Source organism: Neofelis nebulosa, chromosome 18 (genome assembly GCF_028018385.1).
Source record: "Neofelis nebulosa isolate mNeoNeb1 chromosome 18, mNeoNeb1.pri, whole genome shotgun sequence".
NCBI lineage: Eukaryota > Metazoa > Chordata > Mammalia > Carnivora > Felidae > Neofelis > Neofelis nebulosa.
Window position 1 is genome coordinate 8,947,731 of NC_080799.1, and position 22,080 is coordinate 8,969,810.

A 22,080-nucleotide genomic window follows, 5' to 3' on the forward strand; every position below is an offset into this window, starting at 1 on the left:
CAGTAGGCCCTTCCTCCAGCCTGGGCCTTTTGAGAGGGGCCATGCTGGCCTCACTGTCCTGGGCCATCTGGTGCCTCCGCCCCAAGTGCACCAGATGTGCCAAGCTCCCCAGACTAGAAGGCACCCCCCGGTTCCAGCTAGGAGCCAGCTGTTAATGCCTGCTCCATGGGCAGAGCCTCGGGCCTGACCTCACAGGGCTACACACTGGGTTACCTGTGACTGGCACATGGGCAGGAAAGGTGCCACATCTCGTTTTTAACAATGATTGGAAGAGTGTAATTCTTGTTCTCTTTCATCCAGAGCGTTCTCCCTCCCAGCTCCCAGAGGCAGGGGGCAAGTAGAGGAATTTCTGTGGGGACAGAGAGGACCATGGTCTGGGGACTGGTGGTCAGTAGGGAACCTTCCTGGTGGCCCCAGAGCTTCTGGGGAGATGGAGGGACCAGCTGCTATTTGGAGCTGCAGACACGACTCAGCGGGGCGGGTTGGGGGGAGGGGAAGGCGCATTACAAACTAGAAAGTCACTTTCTGGAGGCTTAACCTGATTGTGAAGCGTTCCAAGTGCAGCGGCCGCTGGGTGGTGAGGCCACGCAGGCCGCCCTGGAGCCGGCGTGGGCTTGCCCTATTTTCCTCTGAGCGGAGCCTCCCCCACAGGTACGCTGGGGCCCTTTCCAGAGCGGAACGCGGTCTCCATTTAATACCTGACCAGAAGTTTCAAAACTCCAGGTGTTTCTATTTTAGAAACTGCGAGGGCAGGACGTATCCTAGTGTCTTCTAGGAAAGCCTGCTGAGGCTAAAACCGCGTGAGCCCGGGTGTCGGCGGCTGTTCCGTCTTGCGCTGATTGACTCATGCATGACGCTGCGGAGATCACGTGCGGTGTACATAACCCCCGTCCCACGTGTAGGTTTTTAAAACAGTTGCCCTGGAGTGAGCTGAATAAACAGGTAAAGCTATGAAGCCCCTGGCTCTCCCCTAGTGTCTGCTGCATCCTGGAAGACTGCTTTTCCTGAAGCCCCTCCTGCGTCTTCCTAATCGCTCGTCACCGGCCACGTGTCTCCCCGGGCCAGGGCGGTGGACTTTTCTGGAATGGACAAGTGGGGGGGCCTGGACCCGGGCACGTTGCGAGGCTCCCTTCAGGCGGGGCCCCGGGAGAATGGGGCATCTCTGCCTGCTGCTTCCCTTCCCGAGCGGGCTCTCCCTTTCCAGAAACACAGCAAGAGACGGCCTCAGGGCTGAGTGCTGAAGGGGTCGGTTTGAAGGTCCCCAGATCCCCCAGTTGAAAACGCTGGGGAGCCACTGAAGCTGTGGTCTCACGGTGCCTTTTCCATCCCAGGTACCTGTGGCTGCGGGGTCCAGCCAGCCAGCCAGGCAGGAATCCCTCCCACAGCCCAGTGACACTCGAGGAAGCTCCCATTCTGTTTTGAAAGTGTTATCCACGGAGGCCTCCACCTAGGAAAAGATGTCTTGTATTATTTTTAACTTGCAGGCAGTTGAACCTAGCGGCTCCTAGGAATCAGGTGTGCAAAGCAACCGACACTGCCGTATGGACAGGTTCTGCCAGCCGAGGGGGGCCCTGCCGCTGCAGCCCGGGAGGATGACTTCCAGGCCCCCCGGGTCTAAAGAAGCCTGTGTCCAGCGAGCCCACTCCATGGACCATTTCCCAGTGAGTGCGGCAAACCCATAGAAGGCTCATCGAAGTCTTGACTCATTGTCCCCAGTAGGTGGAGAGGTAGGGTCCACAGAGCCCGGTGTAGGGGCTCAGCGGGGTGAGTGGCACAGGACCGAGCCGGGATTCCTTGTTAGACCCTTTTAGAACCTGCTGAACCCGATTTCCAACCCCGATGTCTCCAGCGCCCCCACGGTTACTGGGGACGGTACAAACAGGGACATCCATCTCAACAGGGATAACCCAGAGGATGCTTCCTGGACAGAGCTCAGCGTCTCCCAGCCCCCAGCTCCAAACAAGTAAATGGCCCTGAGCTTCCTTAACATCTTTCAAAACAAGCCAGGCTGAGGAGTATCAGCTGAGCTCTCCCTGGCTTAACTCTGGAAGACCGTGCAGGAAGCCACCCTCAGAGTGGATGCTTCCACAGGAATACAATCCCATAAGGCTCATCCCTTCCTGTTGCCTGAGACGGTCAGACCATTGCAACAGACACGACTGTGCACGACACACGTGTGGTGTTTTGAGAGCACGCTGGCTGCTGAGACGGCCACCTGAAATACAGGGTTACTAACCCTCAGGCAGTGGCTGAACCGCCCAACCTGGCCATCCCCAGCCCCATCCTAGTTGAGGGCGCAAGCAGTGGATGCTTAGGTGGACACACGGAATCTGATGGTCTTCATGGTGTAGTTTCAAGAACGAACCCGATGCAGGGTCACCGGTTTGAACGTGACACGATGCACGTCCCGAGGTGGGCTCTGCGGACTGTGCGGACCAGGCGGACCTAAGGTGTGCTCGGTAGGGCTGGAGGAAGGGCCCACTGTCAGATGTCTGGCAAGCCCTGGGTGATTCTGGGGGAAGTGGGCTGCTTTGCTTAGTGGCTCTCCTGGCCCTAACGGGCCTCTCCCCAGCAGGCCTGGGTGTGCAGTTTCCCAGACATACGTTTCCCGTGGAGCCCTTCTTCGGCAGAACACCTTGCAGGCTCCGCGTACACGGTGCTCCAAGGCCCAGCCTGTCAGGGCAAAGGCCTCACGGGCCCCATGGGGTAGACCCTCCCCCCCCCCCCCCCCCCCCGCCCCGCCAGCTTGCAAGTCTACTGCGTTGCTCACCGGCAGGCCTACATCTAAATGCCCAGTGTGGGGTCTGGGAGGGTCACAACCTTGGGAAGAAGCTATCCTCTACTCTCCTGCTCCAAGTGAGCTTAGGGAGCCACCCGCCCTGCAGCCGGGCTCATATAGCCACTGGAAACTCAGCAGCCTCTCCATGGCTCTCCAGATCAATGCCACTTCACAGTGTGTGGTGGCCAGTGCTCCCCCACCTGACAGGTGATAGAAGGTTCTAGAATGACTGAAGACCAGTGCCTACCATGAACCTTTCTGGGCTACGATGGGGCCCTGGTTCCAAAGTTTGGCACTGAGCACGTGGCTAGCGAGTATATTTTGTCTCATAAGCAGAAGAGGGCTGGCTGAGCATCCAAGGTGAGCACCCCATGAAACACCAGTGCCAGGAAGTGAACTACACTGTGCCCTCCCCTACTTTTTAACAGCATGGGATGGGGAGGTGGGACCAGACTCTCCGGGGACTTCCCTCTCCTCATTGCATCGCCCACCTCCCTGGGGTCAAGCATGACCTGGGCAGCGCCTGGCTCAGAGGCCATCACCAGCTCTGAAGTCGGACATAACTTCAAATGTTCTGTCGATTCTGTTCTCCAACTCGCTTCCCAAATGAAAGGACTGGAGAATGGGCTATCAGGGAACTTCATTAAGAGCGAGGGATAAAGGAGAAAACGGTTTCAGGTGGTACCAACGTGTTTAAGCTCCAACGATCCCACTGCCCTCAAACTGTGACAAGCCACACAGGTGGCCGCGGTGCGGGTCAAACAGGACTGACCCGAGGCACATTCCCATCACAACCAGCTCCCGGGCAGGGCTCACGCTGTCGTGATGTCAGGGTGCTGAGCAGTCTTCTCTGAAAAGCTAATCGTCTGGGGAGAAAGCCCCTTGTGCTGGGCTTCCCGCCCTGCCGTCCTGGCAGGCAGTCAACTCTGGAGCCGGCGCCCTGGCCAGGCCCAGCGCCAGCTCCCGGCCCCAGGGAGGTGGCTCACATAGGTCTCCCTTGAAAGGAGAGAGAGATCTGCAGGAGTTCCTGCCCCAGTTCTTGCTGCCTCCCGCCGGGACGGAACTCGGCCGACAGCTCCCTGAAGGTGGCGCACACGCGGCGGGCCTCGATGTGTCTGCGGTGGATGGCGTGTTTCCACTGGTGCCGCGCGGCACCCGTGAGCACGAGCAGAGAGCGGCGGGGCAAGGGGACGGCCACCTCCACCTCCTGGCACAGGACGGACCTGCTGGGAGCCATCACACCCTCCACCAAGGCCTCCGGGAAGCCGGATGGGGCCAGACAGAGCAGCAGGCTGCCGGGCGCCTCCCGGGACATGGACAGCACGGTCGGGGACAGGAGGTTGAGGCTCACCAGCCGCTCCCCCCACAGCCAGGCGTCGTCCAGGTGGGGGTCGATGGCCGAGCCCCGCTCAGGGCAGTAGTCCAGGTTACACTGCTCCACGGGCCGGAAGTCCTCTAGGATGGGGTACAGGCCCATCCTCCGCACCACCTCCCGGCTGAAGCTGGGGAGGCCTCTGAAGCCAGCGGTCTTTAGCTTCTGTTTCCTAAAGTTGACTTTGGGGCCATAGTCCTGAAGGGGGTGGACAAAAAAGAAGCAGAGAAGCGTCTTGAGTTTATAGGAATGGCTATCACAGACCAGGGCTGAAGAATCCGATCGCGGTGACCAAGACAAGCAAAAACTCCTGACTCCGTGGATCAGGATCTGGCTCTCCAGCAGCAGGAGGCCTGCACCAATGACAAAGAGCCAACACTCAGACGTTGGTAAACGCTAAGGGAGAAAATAAAGCAGGAAAAGGACGTGATGTGCTCAGGGGGATGTCTTAGACTACGTGCCCCCGAAAGCAGAGCTAAAGACAGAAGGCCCATATGCAGGTAGGGTGTTTTGGGACGGGAGACCAAGGGGTCAGGATGTGGGTAGAAGGAGCGGCGAGGGAAGGCGGGCTAGCCCAAGGCAGCCTCATCAAGCTGATCGAAGCTGGGGATCAGAACCACGAGAGAGAAGTTAGCACACAGCCCAGGAGTCAAAACTCCCAGCTCCACGCCCAGTCCCGAAAACGCGGCCATGCAGACACTTGCCACGTGGGCATTCAAAGCAGCACTAGGGCACAGTGGCCAGAAAGCGGAAACAACCCAGTGTCCGCAATCGGACAAGTGGATGAAGCAATGGTGGCAGAGCCACACGACGGAGGAGCTGTTTGTCCAGCCGCAAACAGCGTAGCACCGACACAGGCCGACGTCATGGTCAGTGAGAGGAGCCGACACAAAAGGCCACATGTGATACAATCCCATTTGCATGAAATATCCAGAACAGGCAAATCCAGAAAGAAAGTAGATTAGTGGTTGCCAGGGGACAGGGGAACGGGGAGCGTCTGCTAATGGGTACAGGTTGCCTCTGGGGTGATGGGCACGTTCCAGAAGTAAGGCAGTGGAGATGGCTGTGTGATATTATGAATATACCAAAACAAACCGTACGTGTTAAATGGGCAGATTTTACAGTGTGTGGGTTCTATCTAAAAAAAATAACCCCAAAACAAATGTTAGGGAGGAGGCTTCTAGAATACACCTCAGACCTGTGGCCCAAGGGATGAGCATTTATCCACCACCTCCTGCCCCCTGCAGTCCCCCTCTAGTGGAGGGGGGCACTGTCTGGTGGAAAGGTCTTTCTCCTGCCGGCTTTGGCACGTCTGAGTGGCTGGGTCCCCCGGGCGGTGGCAGGCTAGAAGGGAGCATCTCAGGAGTACCGAGCAGGCTGCTGTAGGGACATCCCAGGAGCACCAAGCAGCAGGGGAAGCCCAGGCTGGGGCGGAAGGCCTGGTGGGTTTGTAGCAGAGCAGTGAGTCTATCTGAGGGGGCGTCAATGGGGGTCACCTTCCTCTCCAGTGGAAAGTGACAGAAGAGGGGTAAGGGAAGCTCCTGTGGGAATCCCAGTGACAGAACTGGGGGCTGGGACCTAAGGGGGTGGCAGTGGTAGGGGTGCTGTGTTCTCAGATCCCGAGTGTGTTTGAAGGAAGAGAGCTGACGGGGATTACCAATGAGACACAGTGAGGAATCTGGAAAGCTCCACGGTTGCCAGCCTGAGCAGATGGAAGCTGGAATTTGCCAAGGTGGGGACACTACAGGGGGGCATGGGGGGGGGATGAAGACTCAAAGCTCAGTTCAGGTCTGACAAATAGGAGAAGCCGGCCAGAGACACGAACGTGGGAGTCGCAAACACACACTCGGTGTCAGAGCCGTGACTCATGGAGCCCGGCGAGGGGGCGTCTGGAAGAGAAGAGGCCCCAGGACTGAGCCTGAAAGTCGGCCACAGGGTTTAGGGCGCAGAGGCCGGGATGGAAGTGCTGAGTACAGTAAGCGGAGCAGGAGGAGAGGAGCTGGAGACGGAATAAACAACTCTTCTGAGGAATCGGGCCGCAGAGGAGAGAGCTAGAGCTTACTGGCAGCCTGGCGGAAAAGACCCAGTTGAGGCAAAACTAATGTCGAGAGCGAGGGGAGCAACACCCGCCAGCATCTTCTGAGTCAGAGGGGGCTCGGTGGAGAGCCGGCGGAGGGGGGGAAGGGAAGGTTTGGAAGGAGAGCCGCAGAAGGGCCACCTTGGGGGAGGTTGGCATGACCTCCAGAGCAGGACGGCCCAGCTCAGGGTTGGAGAGCCAGGGCTGGGAGGCGCCCAGCAAGAGGAGCCAGACTTGATGGGGGCTGTGGTTTAGCGGAAGGAGGATAGTGAGGGACGAAAGGGCACAGGAGCAGCAGAGGAAGTGGTGTGATAACTCGCCGGGCACCGAAGTGGGGACGGAAAAGCCCACAGGAGGGGGAGGGAAGGAGAGAAGGCGGCCGATGGATGGCTCTCAGGTCCTGGCCGACAAGGCTGCAGAAAAGAGGGGCTGTCATTCCTGACAAAGAGGAGGCCCAGGACTCGGAGGCCCAAGTGTCTCGAAACGGATGGGGAGAGGACTTCGGGGGGAAGGCGAGCGGCGGCCTTCCAGAAACCCTCTGAGCTGGGCACCAGTCTGCCTTACGGCCCGCCTCACCGAGTCTGATGCCTCTGGGGAAGCGGAGCAGGCTGGGCCCGCCTCTGCCCCTCCCTCCAGCACACCCACGCCCCAGCTGCCAGAGCCCCAAGGTCAGAGGAGCCCGCCCCCTAGCGGCCCTGGTGAGGGGGTGTCACGGGTTGTGGCTGCCGAGAGGCGCTGGGAGGGAGGTGAGCAAGGCACGGGACGGGACGGGGCAAGGAGTGTGCAGGGGCCCAGCAGGGTGACTCCTCCCTGACCAGCCAGCCTGGCCCTCCTGGAGTCCCCGGCTCTGGGCCGTCCTACCTGCTTCCTCCGTCCAGACTGGGAGAGCTTCCAAGGCTCCCGGTCCATCAGCTGTACCATCTCAGCTTCTTCCTCCCGGGTCACGAAGTCCTCTATCAGCGTCACACCGGGGAACGGGAAGGCCCAGCCTTCAAAGTCAGACTCCTCAGCCCCCACGGCCCAGCCAGTGTCAGAGTAGTAAATGAAGCGGTGTGTTTTCTGCAAAAGAAAGACGAGGGACCTGGAGCCGCCGAAGCCCTTCCTCACTGTGTGTGCACCTTCCGGAGGCCCCTTCTTAGGAGCGGCCCCTGCCAAGAGCTTCTCCCTCCCCTGGTGCCACTTTGGGAAGCAGCTGGAGTCCATACTAGGCCGAGAGAGGCAGTGATGCAGAAGCCCTGCCTGGGGCCCTCTCCTTTGTCACATTCCTCAGCTGTAGGTGGGAAGAGCATCCATGTAACCATCTTCTGTTCTGTTTTAAAGATGGGGTGACCCAGGACGAATGAAGTTAAGGAACCGGCTGAAGGCTACACAGCCCAAGGCTGCCCGCGAGTTCACACTGTTCTAGCATCACTGTGGGGTGTCTCCTGCTCTCCCCAGCGTCTAAAGGAAAGGACCCCGGAGCTGTTCAGAGGGCAAGCATGTTGGACAGCTAGAGGCAGAGGTGGGGAGGACTCCGGGCCCGGCCCTCCTCTGTGGTTGCACAGGCACTGCCTCAATCTCCCTTCGAAGGAGAGAACTTGCCAGTCATCCTGGAGGAGTGCCCGGCTGACCCCCTCCTGCTGCAGTGCCTTCAGAATCTGCCCCAGGTTTCGGCCAGAGGCCATCCTGGTCCCAGACAGCCCCCGGCCAATGACTCAGCGCAGGTCTGGCTTTTCACACCCAACATGGGACTCCTCTACCAGTCAGTCTGCTCCGGAGCTCCCAGCTGGGTTGGCCATGACTCTGTCCCAGCGGTGTGGCAGCACGAAGCCCTCCCTGCCCAATTAATTCTGCTCCCTCCCCTTTTGCATTTCATGGCCGTTGCTACCCACGCCATTGTCCTCTGTCTTCTAGCACTTCACACGGACACGTTACAGTTAGGGAGCCATCCTGGACCTTCTGCTCATCCCACAGACATCAAGTTGAGCAGGTGCTACCCCACAGTGCCCTGTGTCTCCACACCCATGGTCACAGGCAAAGTTCAGACTTTTGGCACTTTTCACGCTTTAATTGCGGTAAGAAAAAAAAAAAAAAGTATATATATGTACACACGCACATGTACATATATGTGCACATGTAAGTATATATGTATATATACATATATACATATATACGTATATACATACATATATATATATAAAACGTTTTCACCGCCTTCACCACCAAACCTTCACGTTGTGCACCCATCTCCAGCATTTTTTCATCACGTAAAAGCAAACCTCTGTACCCATTAAACCACAACTTCTTTTCCCCCAGGCCCAGGCACCCATCATTCCACTTTCTGACTCTAAGAATCTGATTACTCTCTGAACCTCATGTAAGTGGAATCCTACAACATTTACCCTTTTGTGACTGACATTTCAGTCAGCATAATGACCTCAGGATTCATTCATGTTGTGTCAGAATGCCCTTCCCTTTTAAGGTGCATAATATTCTACTGTACATATTGTGTCACATTTTGTTTATCCACTCATCCACTGATGGATGCTTACATCGCTTCCACTTTTTAGCTACTGGGAATGAGGCTGCTGTGAGTGTGGGTGTACAAATCTCTCTTCAAGTGTCTGCTTTCAATTCTTTTGGGTGTCTACCCAGAATTGCTAGATCATACAGTAATTCTACTCTTAATTTACTGAGGAATCACCATACTGTTTCCCACTGACCCTTCCAAGCTTTTGCCAGGGACACCGTGACAGTTTCTTCCTTGGCTTCCCAGGGTCCATACTTTCCTATCCTCCCCTCCCCCTCCCAGGATCTTTCTAAAACTCACGTGTTAACTTCCTTTAAAACCCTCAGCAGCTCTCCATGGCCCTCGGGACAAATCCAGGCTATCCAGCAGCCACACACAGAGCCCTCTGTGATCAGGCCCCACTGACCATCCCTCCAAGCATCACCCTCCTTCCAAACACACGCACCTACCCCAGGCCTTTATCTAAGCAGCTCCCCCAGTGGAAATGTCCTCGCCCACCTCAAAGGTTCTAAGTACTTTTTCATTAATTAACTGGAATTAATTTCCTCCTTGCCCACTTCTGCCCAACGGTTTCTAGGACCTTCGCCTTGCCTGGTTTTCGGCATCCTTTCCTCTTTACGGTTCGTCTCCCCACTCCGTGAAGCTCCTGGCCCCACGGGGGTTACGTGGAGGTCCGCTGTCACACTACCCCCCCACCCCCAGGGCTCAGAGGGGAGTTGCAGTCAGATGGCACCCACTCCAGCCCCTTCCCCAATCCAAACCCCCCTCAAAGCACTCATCTGATCCTGCAACGCCCCCACGGCGAGGGTCTCTGACACGGGTTGAACCGGGGCCCATCTTCGTAGCCAGTTTGGGCCTCAGTTTCCCTATCTGAAGAAGGGAGTTATGGCACGGCCCCTCCCCCAACCCTCACCTGCGGGGGGTGCTGCCAGGGCGGGTCACCTCCGCGCTGCCGCTCGCAGATCAGACAGGTCCGGATGCCCTTGCAGCCGCATTCCCGGAGGACTTCGGGGGCCGCCACCGCCGCAGCCGCCATCGCCGCGTCCTGGCGGCCAAAGCGCAGGCGCGGGGCCGCGGGGGCCGCTGGGAGTCGTAGTCAGCCCGCGGGGCACGAGGTCCGCCGGGCCGCTTCCTTCCGGTCGTCGCCAGCGACGGGCTCGCGCGGCGCCGCCTCCAGAGCTCCGCCAGCCGCGGACGTTAACTTCGGTCTCCAGGAGGCACGGACTCGGCTGGACGCCGGTGCCGCCGACCGGCCAGCGCGGGTCGCGTCTCCTCGCCATGGGCCCCCTCTCGGCGCGGCTGCTCATGCAGCGGGGGCGTCCCAAGAGCGACCGGCTGGGGAAAATCCGGAGCTTGGAGTAAGAGGCGGGCCGGGGGCGACGGGGGTCCGCCGGGGGGGGGGGGGGGGCGGGGGACACACAGCCCGCCACCCGGGCCTGTGTTGCCCGCTGGGAGTGAAGAAAGTCTGCGACCCATGCCCACTCCCTCCCTGGCCCCGTTATCGCCTTGTCGGTTAGGCGGAGGCTGATCACTCGGGCCAAACTCAGGGCTGCCGTTATGAGAGGGGCCGACTGGGCCCTGAGTGGCCTTTTCCCTGAAGGGGGCCTGGGCTTAGGGGGAGACAGTCCTGCAGAAAGGGTATTGAGCAACCTGTTGAGCTAATTCCCGAGGCCCAGGGCAGCACAGAGGAGTTCCCATAGAGGATGAGGGAGAGCTTTCTGGAGGTGCCAGCTGTATTGAGTTGTAAAGTAGTTACTAGATTTTAAGAAGGAAAAGCTGTGCACGAAGGCGATCCTCTGCTGGAAAAGGCTTCGGAGGCACCCTGGACTGTCCTGGGGGGGGGGGGGGGGGGGGCTCCTCCCCCTCCCCCCTCCCCTCCTCTCCCCCTCCCCTCCCCTCCTCTCCCCCTCCCCTCCCCTCCTCTCCCCCTCCCCTCCCCTCCCCTCCCCTGAGCCCTCCCTGTCTGCCCCCACCCAGCTTGTCTGGCCTGAAGCTGCTCTCGGAGCACTTGGACCCCAAGCTCCTGAGCCGCTTGACACAGCTGCAAGAGCTGGACCTTTCCAACAACCAGCTGGAGACGCTGCCCGCCAATCTGGGCCTGTCCCACCTGCGCATCCTCCGCTGCGCCAACAACCAGCTGGGAGACGTCACTGCCTTGTGTCAATTCCCGCAGCTTGAGGAGCTGAGCCTGGAAGGCAACCCCTTCCTGACTGTAAGTAGGGTACCCCCTCCCCCACCTGCCCCGTACCCAGGGCCGGCACACTTGGGCTGAGCCACAGGTGGACACTGAGCCACTCTCCCTCATCCCCCAGGTCAGTGACAACCTGAAAGTCTCCTTTCTCCTGCCCAAGCTCCGTAAGGTCAATGGCAAGGATGCTTCCTCCACTTCCTCTCAGGTGGAGAACCTAAACCGGGAGCTGACCAGCAGGGTAAGGGAGCCAGCAGGCTTCTCTGGTGTTTGGAAACGCTTGGGGACCTTGAGGAATGAGCAACACTGGGGGGACCCCAAGTGAGGGTCACGGGAGTGCTCTGCCCTGATACTGAGTGGCCTTTAGGTCCTAGCCTGACATGTTGCTCTGAGCCTGGCTGTGGTGCTTGGTCTCTCGTCCTGAGAGGTCTGGCTTTCCAGGTGTGGGGGCGGGGCCCGGCCAGGGAGGCTAAGACACTTTCAAGTAACCTTTCTCTGGGCCAGCTTCTCCTTGGGGCTGTTGCTCACGTGTGGGTTGTTTAGGACTGTGTATGCTGCAGCTAAGAAGGCTGTGGTTCAGGGAGACTTCCAGGAGACAGTGAGGTGGGACAATTGGGGCCAGAAGATTGGATGCAGAGGTTCCACAGAGGGTCCAGGAGATCTGGGGTGGGCTGGGCTTGAATCTGGTCCCTTTGGTGGCAGGTCACCGCTCACTGGGAGAAGTTCATGGCCACACGGAGCCCAGAGGAGGAGGCAGAGAAGGCCCAGGCTGACTTTGTGAAGTCCGCAGTTAGGAACGTCCGCTATGGGCCTGAGTCCCTCAGCGAGTTCACCCAGTGGCGGGTATGGCCTCACCCTGCTGTGCTGGGAGTTGGTTCTCCCAGATCCTCTATGGCTCCCATGCCTTCAGCTGCCCTGGAAGCCTCTGGCCATAAGGATTTATGGGAGAGTGGCATGGGTCAGAGAAGGCTGACTTAATGGTTGCATGGGAAGCACAGGCTGTTTGTCCCAGCAGTTGGGGGAGGGGCTGGGGGCCCCTAGGACTGCATGTACCCAGCTTCCTGATGTCCCGGCCCCACATAGGTGCAGATGATTTCTGAGGCGCTGGTGGCCTCTGGTGGGACCCAGGTGCATGAGACCGGCATCCCAGAGAGGCCTTCAAAAGCCACAGCCACCCAGGAGCCCAGGGTAGGTGTATCATGCAGCTCTCAAGGCTTCACAGGCCTGTCTTGGCCTTTCCCGCCTAGGGAGACTAGAGGAGGGAAGGGGAGGGGTCCTGGAAATGAGCCCAGGAGATGGCCTCTGATGCCTGGGCAAGTTCAAGTTGACCTTGGGGGCCAACCCTGGCTTTCTACACCCGTGGGAGAGTGATGCAGAGGAAGGAAGCCCTGGGCAGATGGGCCCATGGTCACCAGGCTCTTCTCAGCCCAGCCTTGACCCCCTCCACAGGCCAGACCGATGGCCTTGAAACGGTCGGGTGACGTCTCACTCAGCTTGTCTTCCAGCAAGCGGGGATGCCCCTCCCCACCGGCCCACGTGAAGGGCAGCCCCATGGGCTCCGATGGCAGCCAGGTAAGCTCGCAGGGGCCAGGAAGCAGCTGGGCAGCTGGCAGGGAGTGAGGGCTGGGGCAGCTGTGAACCCCACCTCTGCCCCCACAGCCTGCCCTGGACCTGGAGCCCCTGCACTTTCTGCAATGTCACAGCAAGAACAACAGCCCTCGGGACCTGGAGACCCAGCTCTGGGCCTGCGCCTTCGAGCCGGCCTGGGAGGAGGGTACATCCTTGTGGGGCAGGCAGGGCCAGGGTGACAGCCAAGGGAACGAGCAGGAACAAGCTTTCTGGTCAGGGGGCCGCCTCAGTGGATGGGGGACCTGCGAGAGACAGCTCATGAAGTGTCGTCAAGGCCAGGAAGGAGCTGCTGGGGCAAACCTCACAGGAAACGCTTTTACTTAGGCTGACCCCTCACGACAGGGCAGGCAGGGGCCACATCACAGACCGTGGCCACGTGTGGCGGGGAGGCCGTGTGTGTGATAGACTGCCAGACGGGCATCGTACTGCACAAGTACAAGGCGCCTGGCGAGGTGAGTGCCGGGGCCCTGCTCGTGCGGGACTGTGGGCAGAGTGCCGGGGTTGGGGGCCCGGGCTCGGCCACCTGCTCGCTCGGTGACTCTGTTCTGCCGGGCTTCAGTGCCGCAGACCTGACCTTGCAGGCACTGTGCGCACGTAGCCCTGCCCCTTAGTGATGCCCTCTCCCTCCCCCCCCCCCCCCCCCACAGGAGTTCTTCTCGGTGGCCTGGACAGCCCTGACAGTGGTCACGCAGGCAGGCCACAAGAAGCGCTGGAGTGTGCTGGCGGCTGCAGGCCTACGGGGCCTGGTCCGGCTGCTGCACGTGCGTGCTGGCTTCTGCTGCGGAGTCATCCGGGCCCACAAGAAGGCCATCGCCACCCTCTGCTTCAGCCCCACCCACGAGACCCACCTCTTCAGTAAGACCCTCTCCCACACCCCTGAGGTGTCCCCAGCACGGTAGGGAGCTCCTGCGGCCACGCTCTGCTCTGGCCGTAGTAGAAACAGCGTGGCTTTGCGGACGACTGACAGGGCGTCAGATCCTGGCTTTGCCCCCAGCTGCTCCATGGCCTTGAAGCTTTCCCACAGGCCGGGCCGCTCTGTGACCTGGGTGGACACCCCTGCCCCCCAAGAGTGGTAAGCCAGACAAGGGTGATGTGTGAGGGGAGGCCTAAGAAGATGGCTGCCTGCCTTGGGGCGCGTTAGATTAGGGCGAGGTAGGCAGCGTAGGCACTCGAGCCCTCCGTGGCCCAGCTGTGGCCCGGCCTGCCTCAGGCTGGCCTTGCGACCACGGCCTCGGCCTGGAATGGAGCCCGCGGGAGGGAGCAGGGCCTCCTCAGAGCCGCCTCTCCCCTTCCCATCTCCTGCCCAGCGGCCTCTTATGACAAGCGGATCATCCTCTGGGACGTCGGGGTGCCCAACCACGATTATGAATTCCAGGCCAGGTGATGATGCTGAGGGGCGGGGTGGAGGGGGGGGTGGGGCGCCGACACAGGGCCGCGGCCTCACACTCTTCCCCACCTGCCAGCAGCCAGCTGCTCACACTCGATGCTGCCTCCATCCCGCTACGCCTCTGCCCTGTGGCGTCCTGCCCGGAGGCCTACCTGCTGGCTGGCTGCGAGGGTGGCTGCTGCTGCTGGGACGTGCGGCTGGACCAGCCTCAGAAGAGGAGGTAAGGCCGGCCCGGGAGGCCTCAAAAGCCTGGCCGCGGCCAGTCCAGACGTCTGACCCTGAGTGGGTCTGCCGGGGGTGGTGCCCAAGCTGTGCCCCGTTCTGGGCAGCCAGAGGCTGTTTTCAGGGGCCTCTTCCCAAGTCTGGTCTGTCCTCACCTCCTGCCAGTCTCTCAAGGAAAGCCTCGTGATCCATTCCTTCCCTGGTGTTCTGTGGGTGGGGGGGACTGGGCCGGGTCACTTCTCTGAGCTGTGATCACCTCAGCTTCGAGGGCAATGGAGAGGCGTGGGGCTCATCTGTACCACCCGGTAGGCCAGAGACTGAGCTCAGCATAGCATCCCTGCCCTTGCGGGGCCCACAGCCTTGTGGTGGAGACGGGCATTAAAAAAGATGGCCCGTTACCCCCAAGGTGTGAGGTCAGGTGCAAAGGAAGACTAAGGTACCATGTGAGCCTAGCAGGGAGTCAGGCAGAGCGGGGAGGTGTTCACACAGAGGCAGCAGCCTGTGCACAGGGTGGGGACAGCTGGCTGACCTGGGAGGTCTGGCCCAGCTTGGGAAGCTGGAGGAGATGGCACAGGAGGTGGTAAGGTTGCTCAGGCTGGGGCCACTGGCCGTCGGCCCCGGTAAGATTGTGAATTTTGTCCTAAATGCAGTCGATGGCCTGGGAAGAACCTTAGAGGTGGGTGACAGGAGTGAGGCAGCTGCTACATGGAGGCAAATCCCAGAAGCTTCAGCACGGGCTGGAGCAGTTGCACAGGGCCACCACAGGCACTGGGCTGGACCACACCTGGTTAAGCCCTGGGCCTGCCCCCTACCCTTTGCCCACCCACATCTGTCTGGGGTCCGAGCCCTGTGGTGGCCCACGCCTCAGATGGGTCTGCTGCTCCTCAGCCGCCTATCTGGCTCCAGGTGGCACGGGGACCGTGGGCAGCTGCCGGGCGGCCTTTCCAAGCAGCGTCGACCCCATATACTTCTCAGCTTGGAAAAGTGCAGCAGCCACTTCCCATCACCTTCTGGCTCCTGGCACTGGCCCAAAACTGCCTGCCTCACCCCTGCCCCCCAGGACGGGGTGGGAGAACCAGCCCCTCCTGCTCCTGAGTTCCCACCGCCTGTGGCTGTGTCCCCAGAGGTGCTGGCTCCCCTTCTAGGGCAAAGCCGAACCCCTCCAGGGCCCGGGACAGATCTTGTCGCATCTCCTAGTTGGGGCAGAGGGCACGTCTAGAGGCACATGGCTCCTGTCCGTGCAGGGGTAGCTGACCGGCATCTGCTGCTGCCCCGCAGGGTGTGTGAGGTGGAGTTTGTCTTCTCCGAGGGCTCGGAGGCACCGGGGCGGAGAGTGGACGGGCTGGCGTTTGTGAATGAGGATGTCGTGGGTGAGTGAGCCCTGCTCAGGGACAGCCTGGCTTCCTGAGAACCAAGGATAGGCCCTGGTAGGGCCTTTGTGGGTTGCTTCTCCCTGGGCTGGGTTTTTTGGTTTAAAATTTTTTTATTTTGAGAGAGAGCACAAGCGGGAGAGGGGCAGAAAGGAGAGACAGAATCCCAGGCAGGCACTGCACCATCAGTGCAGAGCCCGACGTGGGGCTCAAACTCCCCAACTGCGAGATCGTGACCTGGGCTGAGATTAAGAGTCGGATGCTTAACCGACTGAGCCACTCAGGCGCCCCTCCCCGGGCTGGGGTTTAGGGGCTCCTGAGGGGTCCCCGCTATGCAACAGACGGGTTTGTGGAGAGGGCCCCCCCCAACCCCAGTTCTCACCCGCAGCCTCCAAGGGGAACAGCCTGGGCACCATCTGCCTGTGGAGCTGGAGCCAGACGTGGGTGGGCCGAGGCAAGCAGTCCACACTAGCGGTGGTGGTCCTGGCTCGGCTGCAGTGGTCACCCACCAAGCTGGCCTACTTCTCGCTCAGCACCTGTCCTGGTGAGCCCCCCCCCCCACCCCGCTGCCCCATCCCGCCCTCCACCTCCCGGAGCTCTGCCCCACCTTCGATCTCAACGTGTGTGTCCTGGCAGATGAGGGCATCGTGCTGTGTGGAGACGAGGAGGGCAACGTGTGGGTCTACGACGTCAGGCACATCCTGACCCAGCAGCCTCCACTGCCGGCAGCTCCGCAGGCCCCAACGCAGGTAGGCACCGCGTGTCCCTCTCCTGCTGCCGGGACTGCCGTGTAGGAAGCGGGAGCCCAGCCCCCCTCTCTTCCCCCCAGATCCTTAAGTGGCCCCAGCCCTGGGCCCTCGGCCAGATGGTGACCAAGACCATGGTGAACACAGTGGTGGCCAACCCCACCTTTACCTACCTCACCGCTCTGACAGACTCCAATATCGTGGCCATCTGGAAGAGACCGTAGCCAGAGCAGGGCCTCCTGCCTGTCGCGGAGCACCAGGGACACAACTTAACTTATTCAGCTTTGGGGCTAATGACAGGGAGCTTTTTATCGGCGAATGTTTTTATTAAAGTCTCTACTGTTTAAGAGAAGACTGGAGAGCCGTTTGTGGCCCCGTCTGGCATTCCTAGTCTGAGACGGGCAGGCGGACCTGGCAGCTGAGGGTCTCCTGGAAGCACTGCCTCCCTGGCCGCCCCCCAGCTTTGCAGTTGTTGGTCTAGAATGAGGGATCGCGCTGCCACCTCAGACAAAACTGAGTCTTCCACTCTGAAATACAGCCCCAGAGTAACCGTGCAAGAGTCTACCTCCATGGAGCCTCGCAATCCACGTGCTGTGTGGTCACCTTGCTTTAGCCCACATCCAGGTCTCTTCCTGCCACACTTTTATTTGGAAGGTAAAACAGACTCTATGTACATACACGTTGGCTCTGGAGGGAGGGGCTCACCAGGGTGTCCCCGAAGCTGGGGAAGCAGCTCTCTACTTGGGGCCTGGAGAAGGTTCCAGTGCAGGTGCCAAGCAAGACCCCTCCAGCTTTCTATTCGATGCCTTCTTGCTTGTCTTTGATGGCCACCTGAGCAGAGAGGGGCAGCAGCGCACTTAGCTGGAGAGGCCCGGGGCTGGGTGCCGGGAACACAACCCCAGGGTCCCTGACAGAGGTCTGCCAGGGAACTGCCACCCTGGCCCCTCCTGGGAGCCGGGCAGTCAGCAGCGGCCCCACCCCATCTGTGCAAGGTGCAGATGACACAGATGTTAAAATCTGACAAGCCGTGGGTCTTTCCCGCTCTATCTTGGGTCTAGACTTTGAGCCCCACCCCTGCAGGGACAGGTGTGGCCATCCCCCCTAACCACCCCAGGATGAGCTGCCCCCTCCAGAAATGCCCTGGAAGCAGCCAGGCCTTACAAACCAGAGTAGCCGGCACCACAGAGAAGACTTGGGGGAGGAGCCCCAAGGGGCCATAAGAACACCCAAGGAAAGCCTGGAGCCCTCAGTAAGGTCCCACCCATGCGTGCAGACAGCAGGCTCCAGACCTCAACTCCATAACCCCTTAGTCCGCACTTGCTCGAGACTATAGTCACATCCCTGCTCTGTCACCACCTGCCCCCAATGGTTGCGCCGGATGTGGGCACGAGAACATCCCCGCTCCCCTGCACAGCTGGCTCCTCACCCGGAATCGCTCTTCCAGCAGCGAGAGCTCGCTGATGAGGTCTGTGATGGCATTGGTGAAGGCCTCCTGGGGGCTGTAGTCCGGTGTGGTCTGCACCCGAATGATGATCTTGTGCTCCAAGGGGTGGGGGACTTTGTAGCCCGCAAACAGCACCTGGGGGTCCTTCAGCAGCTGTCTGGGACACACAGATGGCCAGTGTGACGCAGGGAGGCTGAGCCTAGCACCCCTGGGGATTACCAGGCCTATAACCAAGGAATCTTCCCATTGGGTTGAAACCTGTAAGCAAATACAGCCGGGGGCTGACCCCAGGTGGCTCCCTGCTCTTGATTTCCCCAAAAAAATCCTGAAAGAAAACGCTTCGAAGATAGACCACATGGGGAAGCCCCTCATAAACACCTCTGTGGGAATTCCACGTGGTAAGCAGGATTTCCAGAAAACTTCCCTCAGGGGAAGTCAAAAGAGCCCTCCCTAGGCAGCCAGGATTCAGTAAACCAGAACACAAAATACAAAGCCCGGCTTCCAGCCCGATGAGAGCAGTAAAGGCAGCAGGGGGAGAAATCAAAGTCCTCTGGGCAACACGGGCTGGCAGCTGCTGCCCACACACAGAGGGCCCCGTTCTGCAAGGCTGTGGCGAAGTGAACTGAAGCCCGGGGGACGTGCCTCGCCTTGCATGGGAGCGGCGAGGCCCCAGGAGGGCCTGAGCACCACCACCCGGCTCAGGGCAGGACTCGGCCAGAGAGAAGACAGGCGGCCAAGTCCAGCTCCTCCTTTCAACCGGGAGACCGGGCAGGCTCCTGCCCACGGCCTCAAACCTTGGAAAGACCCGGCCTCACCGATAGTGTTTTTCAGCAGTGAAACAAATCCTTGGGCCAGAACAGCAATCGCACCTGGCCGGGATCTCACTGGCGTAAACAAACACCCACCAACCAATATCCGCGCTCTGTCCACAGGGGCGCCAGATCACCACAGCCTCTCTCCCACCTCTTTCCTTTACTCTGTACGTTACAGTCTCTGGCACGTGTTATCTTTGCATGCCAGGTGTTACTGAGGTCACCGTGACAAACCGCGGTGGCCGGGGTCGGGGGGGCACTAATCCTGACTGCTGCTCCGTGCCCAGCCCCAAAACACAAGTAGGTCTGCTTTCCTCTGGCTCACTGCACGTTCGCTTCCTTTCCTCAGCTAGACGAGCCAACACAGAAACATGGCTACGTGAACCGACACGGGTCAGTGTCCTTCTGCAGAAAATGCACGTTTACGTGTGAGCTGCCAGAACAAGCACCCAGATCTTCCAGTAGCTCAGAAAGACCAGGAAATCTGGAATTTCTGCTCTGCCTCAGCCCCCTAAACACTGCCCAAGAGCCTTTGACTTGGAACTTACGATTTAATGATGTTTCCTAGCGTGTGGTCTTCTTTGTTGATGGTGAACAAACAGGCATTGGGTACCTTGGTGTCCTTGTTAATGGTAATCCTAGGAAGAGACGAGAGCAACTGATGGGGAACAGGGTCTCTCCTCCCCCAAGTCTAAACCCTGCCCTTCAACGCTGGCTCAAGTCCTACCTCCTCCTGGAAGCCTTCCTCAATCTCTTCAACCATAAAGACCTCTGACTCAGAGCACAGGGTGGCTACGCCCTGATTCTGCCGGGACCCTCGCCTACTCTGGACTGTTCCTTGTTCCTAAAGCAGAGTTCCTCCACCTTGGCACCACTGGCATTTAAGGGCGGATAGTTCGTTTTTGTCGGGGGCTGTCTTGTACACCGCAGGACACGACCGGTATCCCTGGTCCCTACTCACTAACTGCCAGGAGCACCCCCTTCATGACAACGAAAAATGCAGACACTGCCAAAGCCCCCCTGGGGGGCAAAATGGGCCCCAGTCGACAAACCCTGCTCCCAAGGGAGACTAAGTGGCTGGTAAGGGCTAGACCACAGAGCCCTCCCTGCATGCCAGGCTGTTAAGAGAAGGAAAAGCCGATGCTTAATTGGCTTTCCGTAAATTACCTCGTTAAGCTCCCCTAAGAGAAAATCCTGTGATTGAATACAGCAAGAAGCCCATTTTCCAGAGGAGGCTTCAAGCAGATTAAGTCACTTGCCCAAAGGTATGGAGACGTTAAGTGGGGGATCCAGGAGCCAAGTCCAGTCTGAGACCACGAGACACCCTTCTCCTTCCCCCTGCAGGCAAGGGGTCACCCAGGGTTGCCCACGGGCGAGTGAAGATCGGACTAGAGCCTAGGAGTCATCACTCTGGCTGCATCAGGAGGATGAAAGCGGCGGCCAGGAAGAGAAATGAGGAGGCTGTCGGATCCCAGAGGAAAAGCACTCTGGCATCAGGTACTCTGAGTTCCGATACAGACCGCCACTTCCTGTGTGCCGGGGCAGTTACTCAGCCTCTCTGAGCCTCAGTTTCCTCCTCTGCAGAATGGAGACATTCACCACCGCCCGGCAGGGCAGTCTCAAGTTTGGCGTACGCAGGGCGAAGCGGACGGGACGCCCAGTAAAAGCTGCTTCCGTCCTCCCGGCAGTGGACGAGCCGGAGGAGCCCCAGACTCTGCCCGCGACCCCCGGCCCGCCCCGCCTCCACTTACTTCTTCTCGCCCTCGAAGAGCAAGAACGACTCGAAGGCGGGAGGGGCGTTCATCCTAGCGTCGCAGCCACCACCACCGCCGCCGGCTGAATCCTACAACACCACCTCTTCCGGGTTAGAGGCTGCTTCCGGGTTACTCCGGCCGGGCCGAACCCGTGTGAAGACTGGCTGATTGCCCCCTATCGGCCCGGAGGATGTACCGCAGGCACGCGAAAAGCCCGTGGGACCGAAGGCGGGCGGGGGGGGGGGGGGGGGCTGGAGGTTCTGCGCATGCGTAAACCCGGAGTCGGCTCCGTGTGCTCGTTCCCCTGTGGGCGCGCTTCGGCCCCCACTCGCGGTGCTGGGAGCTGCTCTGCTGGTGCTGAGAGGGCCTCACCGGGCTAAGCGGCAATGTGCCCCTCTCCGCTTCCCCGTGCCCCTTGATCCTTCTTTGGAGATGTGCCCTCGGAGTACCCAGCGAGGCCCTCGAACGGAGGGTGGAGCCAGGGCGCAGTGGGCAGCTGTGGCCGGCGGGGGGCGGAAGACGCCTCACGGGCTCCCGGTCCCCGGGCCAGTGGGTTGTGAAGCCCACGCCAAGGCCGCCTGCCACGGGCCCCCGGCTGTGCCGTCCCTGGCTGGCCAAGGGGGCTTGTGGCCTAATGAGCTTCTTGTTAGCCAGACAGCGGGTAAGGGCTGGGGACAGGTGTATCCAAGGGGGAGAGAAGAGCTTGGAGGGGCAAGTGTAGGAGTCCGTTTTGATTGGTTGGTATTCGGCAGACTACGGTTTAGGGGTTTTTGGTTTTATCCCAAAGCCAATTTAATCTTTCTTTTTTTAATGTTTATTTTTGAGAGAGGGGTAGGGGGACAGGATTCAAAGTGGCTCTGTGCTGACAGCAGAGGGCCCCACGTGGGGCTTGAACTCAGGAGACCGGAGCTCATGACCCTAGCCAAAGTCGGAAACTTAAAGGTCGGAGGTTTAACTGAGCCACCCAGGCGCCCCTACTACTGTTTAAAGGCCCTGCCTGAGCTGGCTGAACCAAGGGCCTGGGTCTCCCATAAGCTACCGAAGCCTCAGCAGCGGAGGAGCCCCCAAGGAAACCCGGAGCTTCCACACCACTTCCTGGGAGGGGCTGTTTCCTCCTGGAGCTTTGGGCCCCTGGGGTGAGGAAGTGGAGGCACCGGCCTGCAAGCCAGGCCACACCAGGCTAAGTAGGTAGGGAGGAATGGAAGGCAAGGAGGGTGACGATGCCCTGAGGCTGTAACCCGCCCTTCTGGGCCATCCTGGGCAAGTTTGGACCAGGGAGATGTCGTTTTCACCCAAACGGGACCTCATTCCCTGTCTGAGAGACCCTGAGGGTGCGGGGGTACATGGCCAGGCACTTTGTCGTAACCCGCTTTGGGCTGCAGCAGCCGCCCCACCCCCGGACCCTTTTGGAGGAGAGGGTGGTGGTTGACACCACGGGGCCACGTGTATGCGGTTAAAGCCTGGGCTTCTACTTGTGGCAGCCCCTTAAGTGCACACCTCTTTCCCCTTCGCTCTGCATTAGGGCACAGCAGACCCTGGGGTCCATAGTCCCTGACCACAAGGTTCTTGAAACCCAAGGAGATTCAACAGGTGTGCAGACTTGTGTGAGGCCCTAAGGAAGCAGCCGGAGAACAGACGCTGCTGGGGGGCGCAGCCTCAGCACCCCCTATGCCAGGAAGGGAAGGGGAGACAAGTCAGGCTCTGGAGCCTGTGGGGGATGGAGCCGTGGGACCCAGGGGTGTGGTGGGGACAACAGTTGTGGGGAGGAGGGAATCCCCCCGGGATTTGGGG

At 59.9% G+C, this 22,080-nt stretch overlaps 3 protein-coding genes across 5 annotated transcripts; 1 reads left to right on the forward strand and 2 right to left on the reverse strand.

Moving 5' to 3' along the window:
• Positions 1-3,402: 3,402 nt before the first annotated feature.
• On the reverse strand, positions 3,403-9,816 carry ALKBH4 (alkB homolog 4, lysine demethylase). The gene is made up of 3 exons (XM_058710931.1): positions 9,651-9,816; positions 7,090-7,287; positions 3,403-4,349 (listed from the first exon to the last, which is right to left on the reverse strand). Exons 1-3 carry the CDS (start codon positions 9,771-9,773, stop codon positions 3,762-3,764), a joined length of 909 nt encoding a protein of 302 aa, XP_058566914.1. The 5' UTR covers positions 9,774-9,816; the 3' UTR covers positions 3,403-3,761.
• A 65-nt stretch (positions 9,817-9,881) lies between these two features.
• Positions 9,882-19,103, forward strand: LRWD1 (leucine rich repeats and WD repeat domain containing 1). Of its 3 annotated transcripts, none has more exons than XM_058710927.1 (15): positions 9,882-10,095; positions 10,715-10,949; positions 11,050-11,166; positions 11,628-11,768; positions 12,009-12,113; positions 12,375-12,497; positions 12,585-12,699; positions 12,897-13,006; positions 13,202-13,409; positions 13,862-13,934; positions 14,021-14,161; positions 15,442-15,533; positions 15,922-16,077; positions 16,170-16,282; positions 18,885-19,103. In XM_058710927.1, exons 1-15 carry the CDS (start codon positions 10,016-10,018, stop codon positions 19,101-19,103), a joined length of 2,028 nt encoding a protein of 675 aa, XP_058566910.1. In that variant the 5' UTR covers positions 9,882-10,015. The 3 variants fall into 3 exon arrangements, with proteins under 3 accessions (XP_058566910.1, XP_058566911.1, XP_058566913.1); XM_058710928.1 differs by lacking the exon at positions 18,885-19,103 and adding an exon at positions 16,363-16,631 and having other exon boundaries at positions 14,018-14,161; XM_058710930.1 differs by lacking the exon at positions 18,885-19,103 and adding an exon at positions 16,363-16,631.
• Positions 16,905-20,400, reverse strand: POLR2J (RNA polymerase II subunit J). The gene is made up of 4 exons (XM_058710935.1): positions 20,287-20,400; positions 19,084-19,173; positions 17,706-17,880; positions 16,905-17,110 (listed from the first exon to the last, which is right to left on the reverse strand). The coding sequence occupies exons 1-4, from the start codon at positions 20,337-20,339 to the stop codon at positions 17,075-17,077; spliced, it is 354 nt and encodes a 117-aa protein (XP_058566918.1). The 5' UTR covers positions 20,340-20,400; the 3' UTR covers positions 16,905-17,074.
• Between the last annotated feature and the right edge of the window lie 1,680 nt (positions 20,401-22,080).

Excerpts from the sequence above, each read along its gene's own strand:
- ALKBH4 (XM_058710931.1), bottom strand. The coding sequence starts at position 9,773 with ATGGCGGCTGCGGCGGTGGCGGCCCCCGAAGTCCTCCGGGAATGCGGC. Across the intron at positions 7,288-9,650 it reads CCTGGCAGCACCCCCCGCAG|AAAACACACCGCTTCATTTA; the intron begins GTGAGGGTTGGG and ends TTTCTTTTGCAG. Across the intron at positions 4,350-7,089 it reads AGTCTGGACGGAGGAAGCAG|GACTATGGCCCCAAAGTCAA; the intron begins GTAGGACGGCCC and ends CACCCCCTTCAG.
- LRWD1 (XM_058710927.1), top strand. The coding sequence starts at position 10,016 with ATGGGCCCCCTCTCGGCGCGGCTGCTCATGCAGCGGGGGCGTCCCAAG. Across the intron at positions 11,167-11,627 it reads ACCGGGAGCTGACCAGCAGG|GTCACCGCTCACTGGGAGAA; the intron begins GTAAGGGAGCCA and ends CTTTGGTGGCAG. Across the intron at positions 16,283-18,884 it reads CTCCGCAGGCCCCAACGCAG|CTAGACGAGCCAACACAGAA; the intron begins GTAGGCACCGCG and ends TCCTTTCCTCAG.
- POLR2J (XM_058710935.1), bottom strand. The coding sequence starts at position 20,339 with ATGAACGCCCCTCCCGCCTTCGAGTCGTTCTTGCTCTTCGAGGGCGAG. Across the intron at positions 19,174-20,286 it reads CTCTTCGAGGGCGAGAAGAA|GATTACCATTAACAAGGACA; the intron begins GTAAGTGGAGGC and ends GTCTCTTCCTAG. Across the intron at positions 17,111-17,705 it reads TGCTGGAAGAGCGATTCCGG|GTGGCCATCAAAGACAAGCA; the intron begins GTGAGGAGCCAG and ends CTCTCTGCTCAG.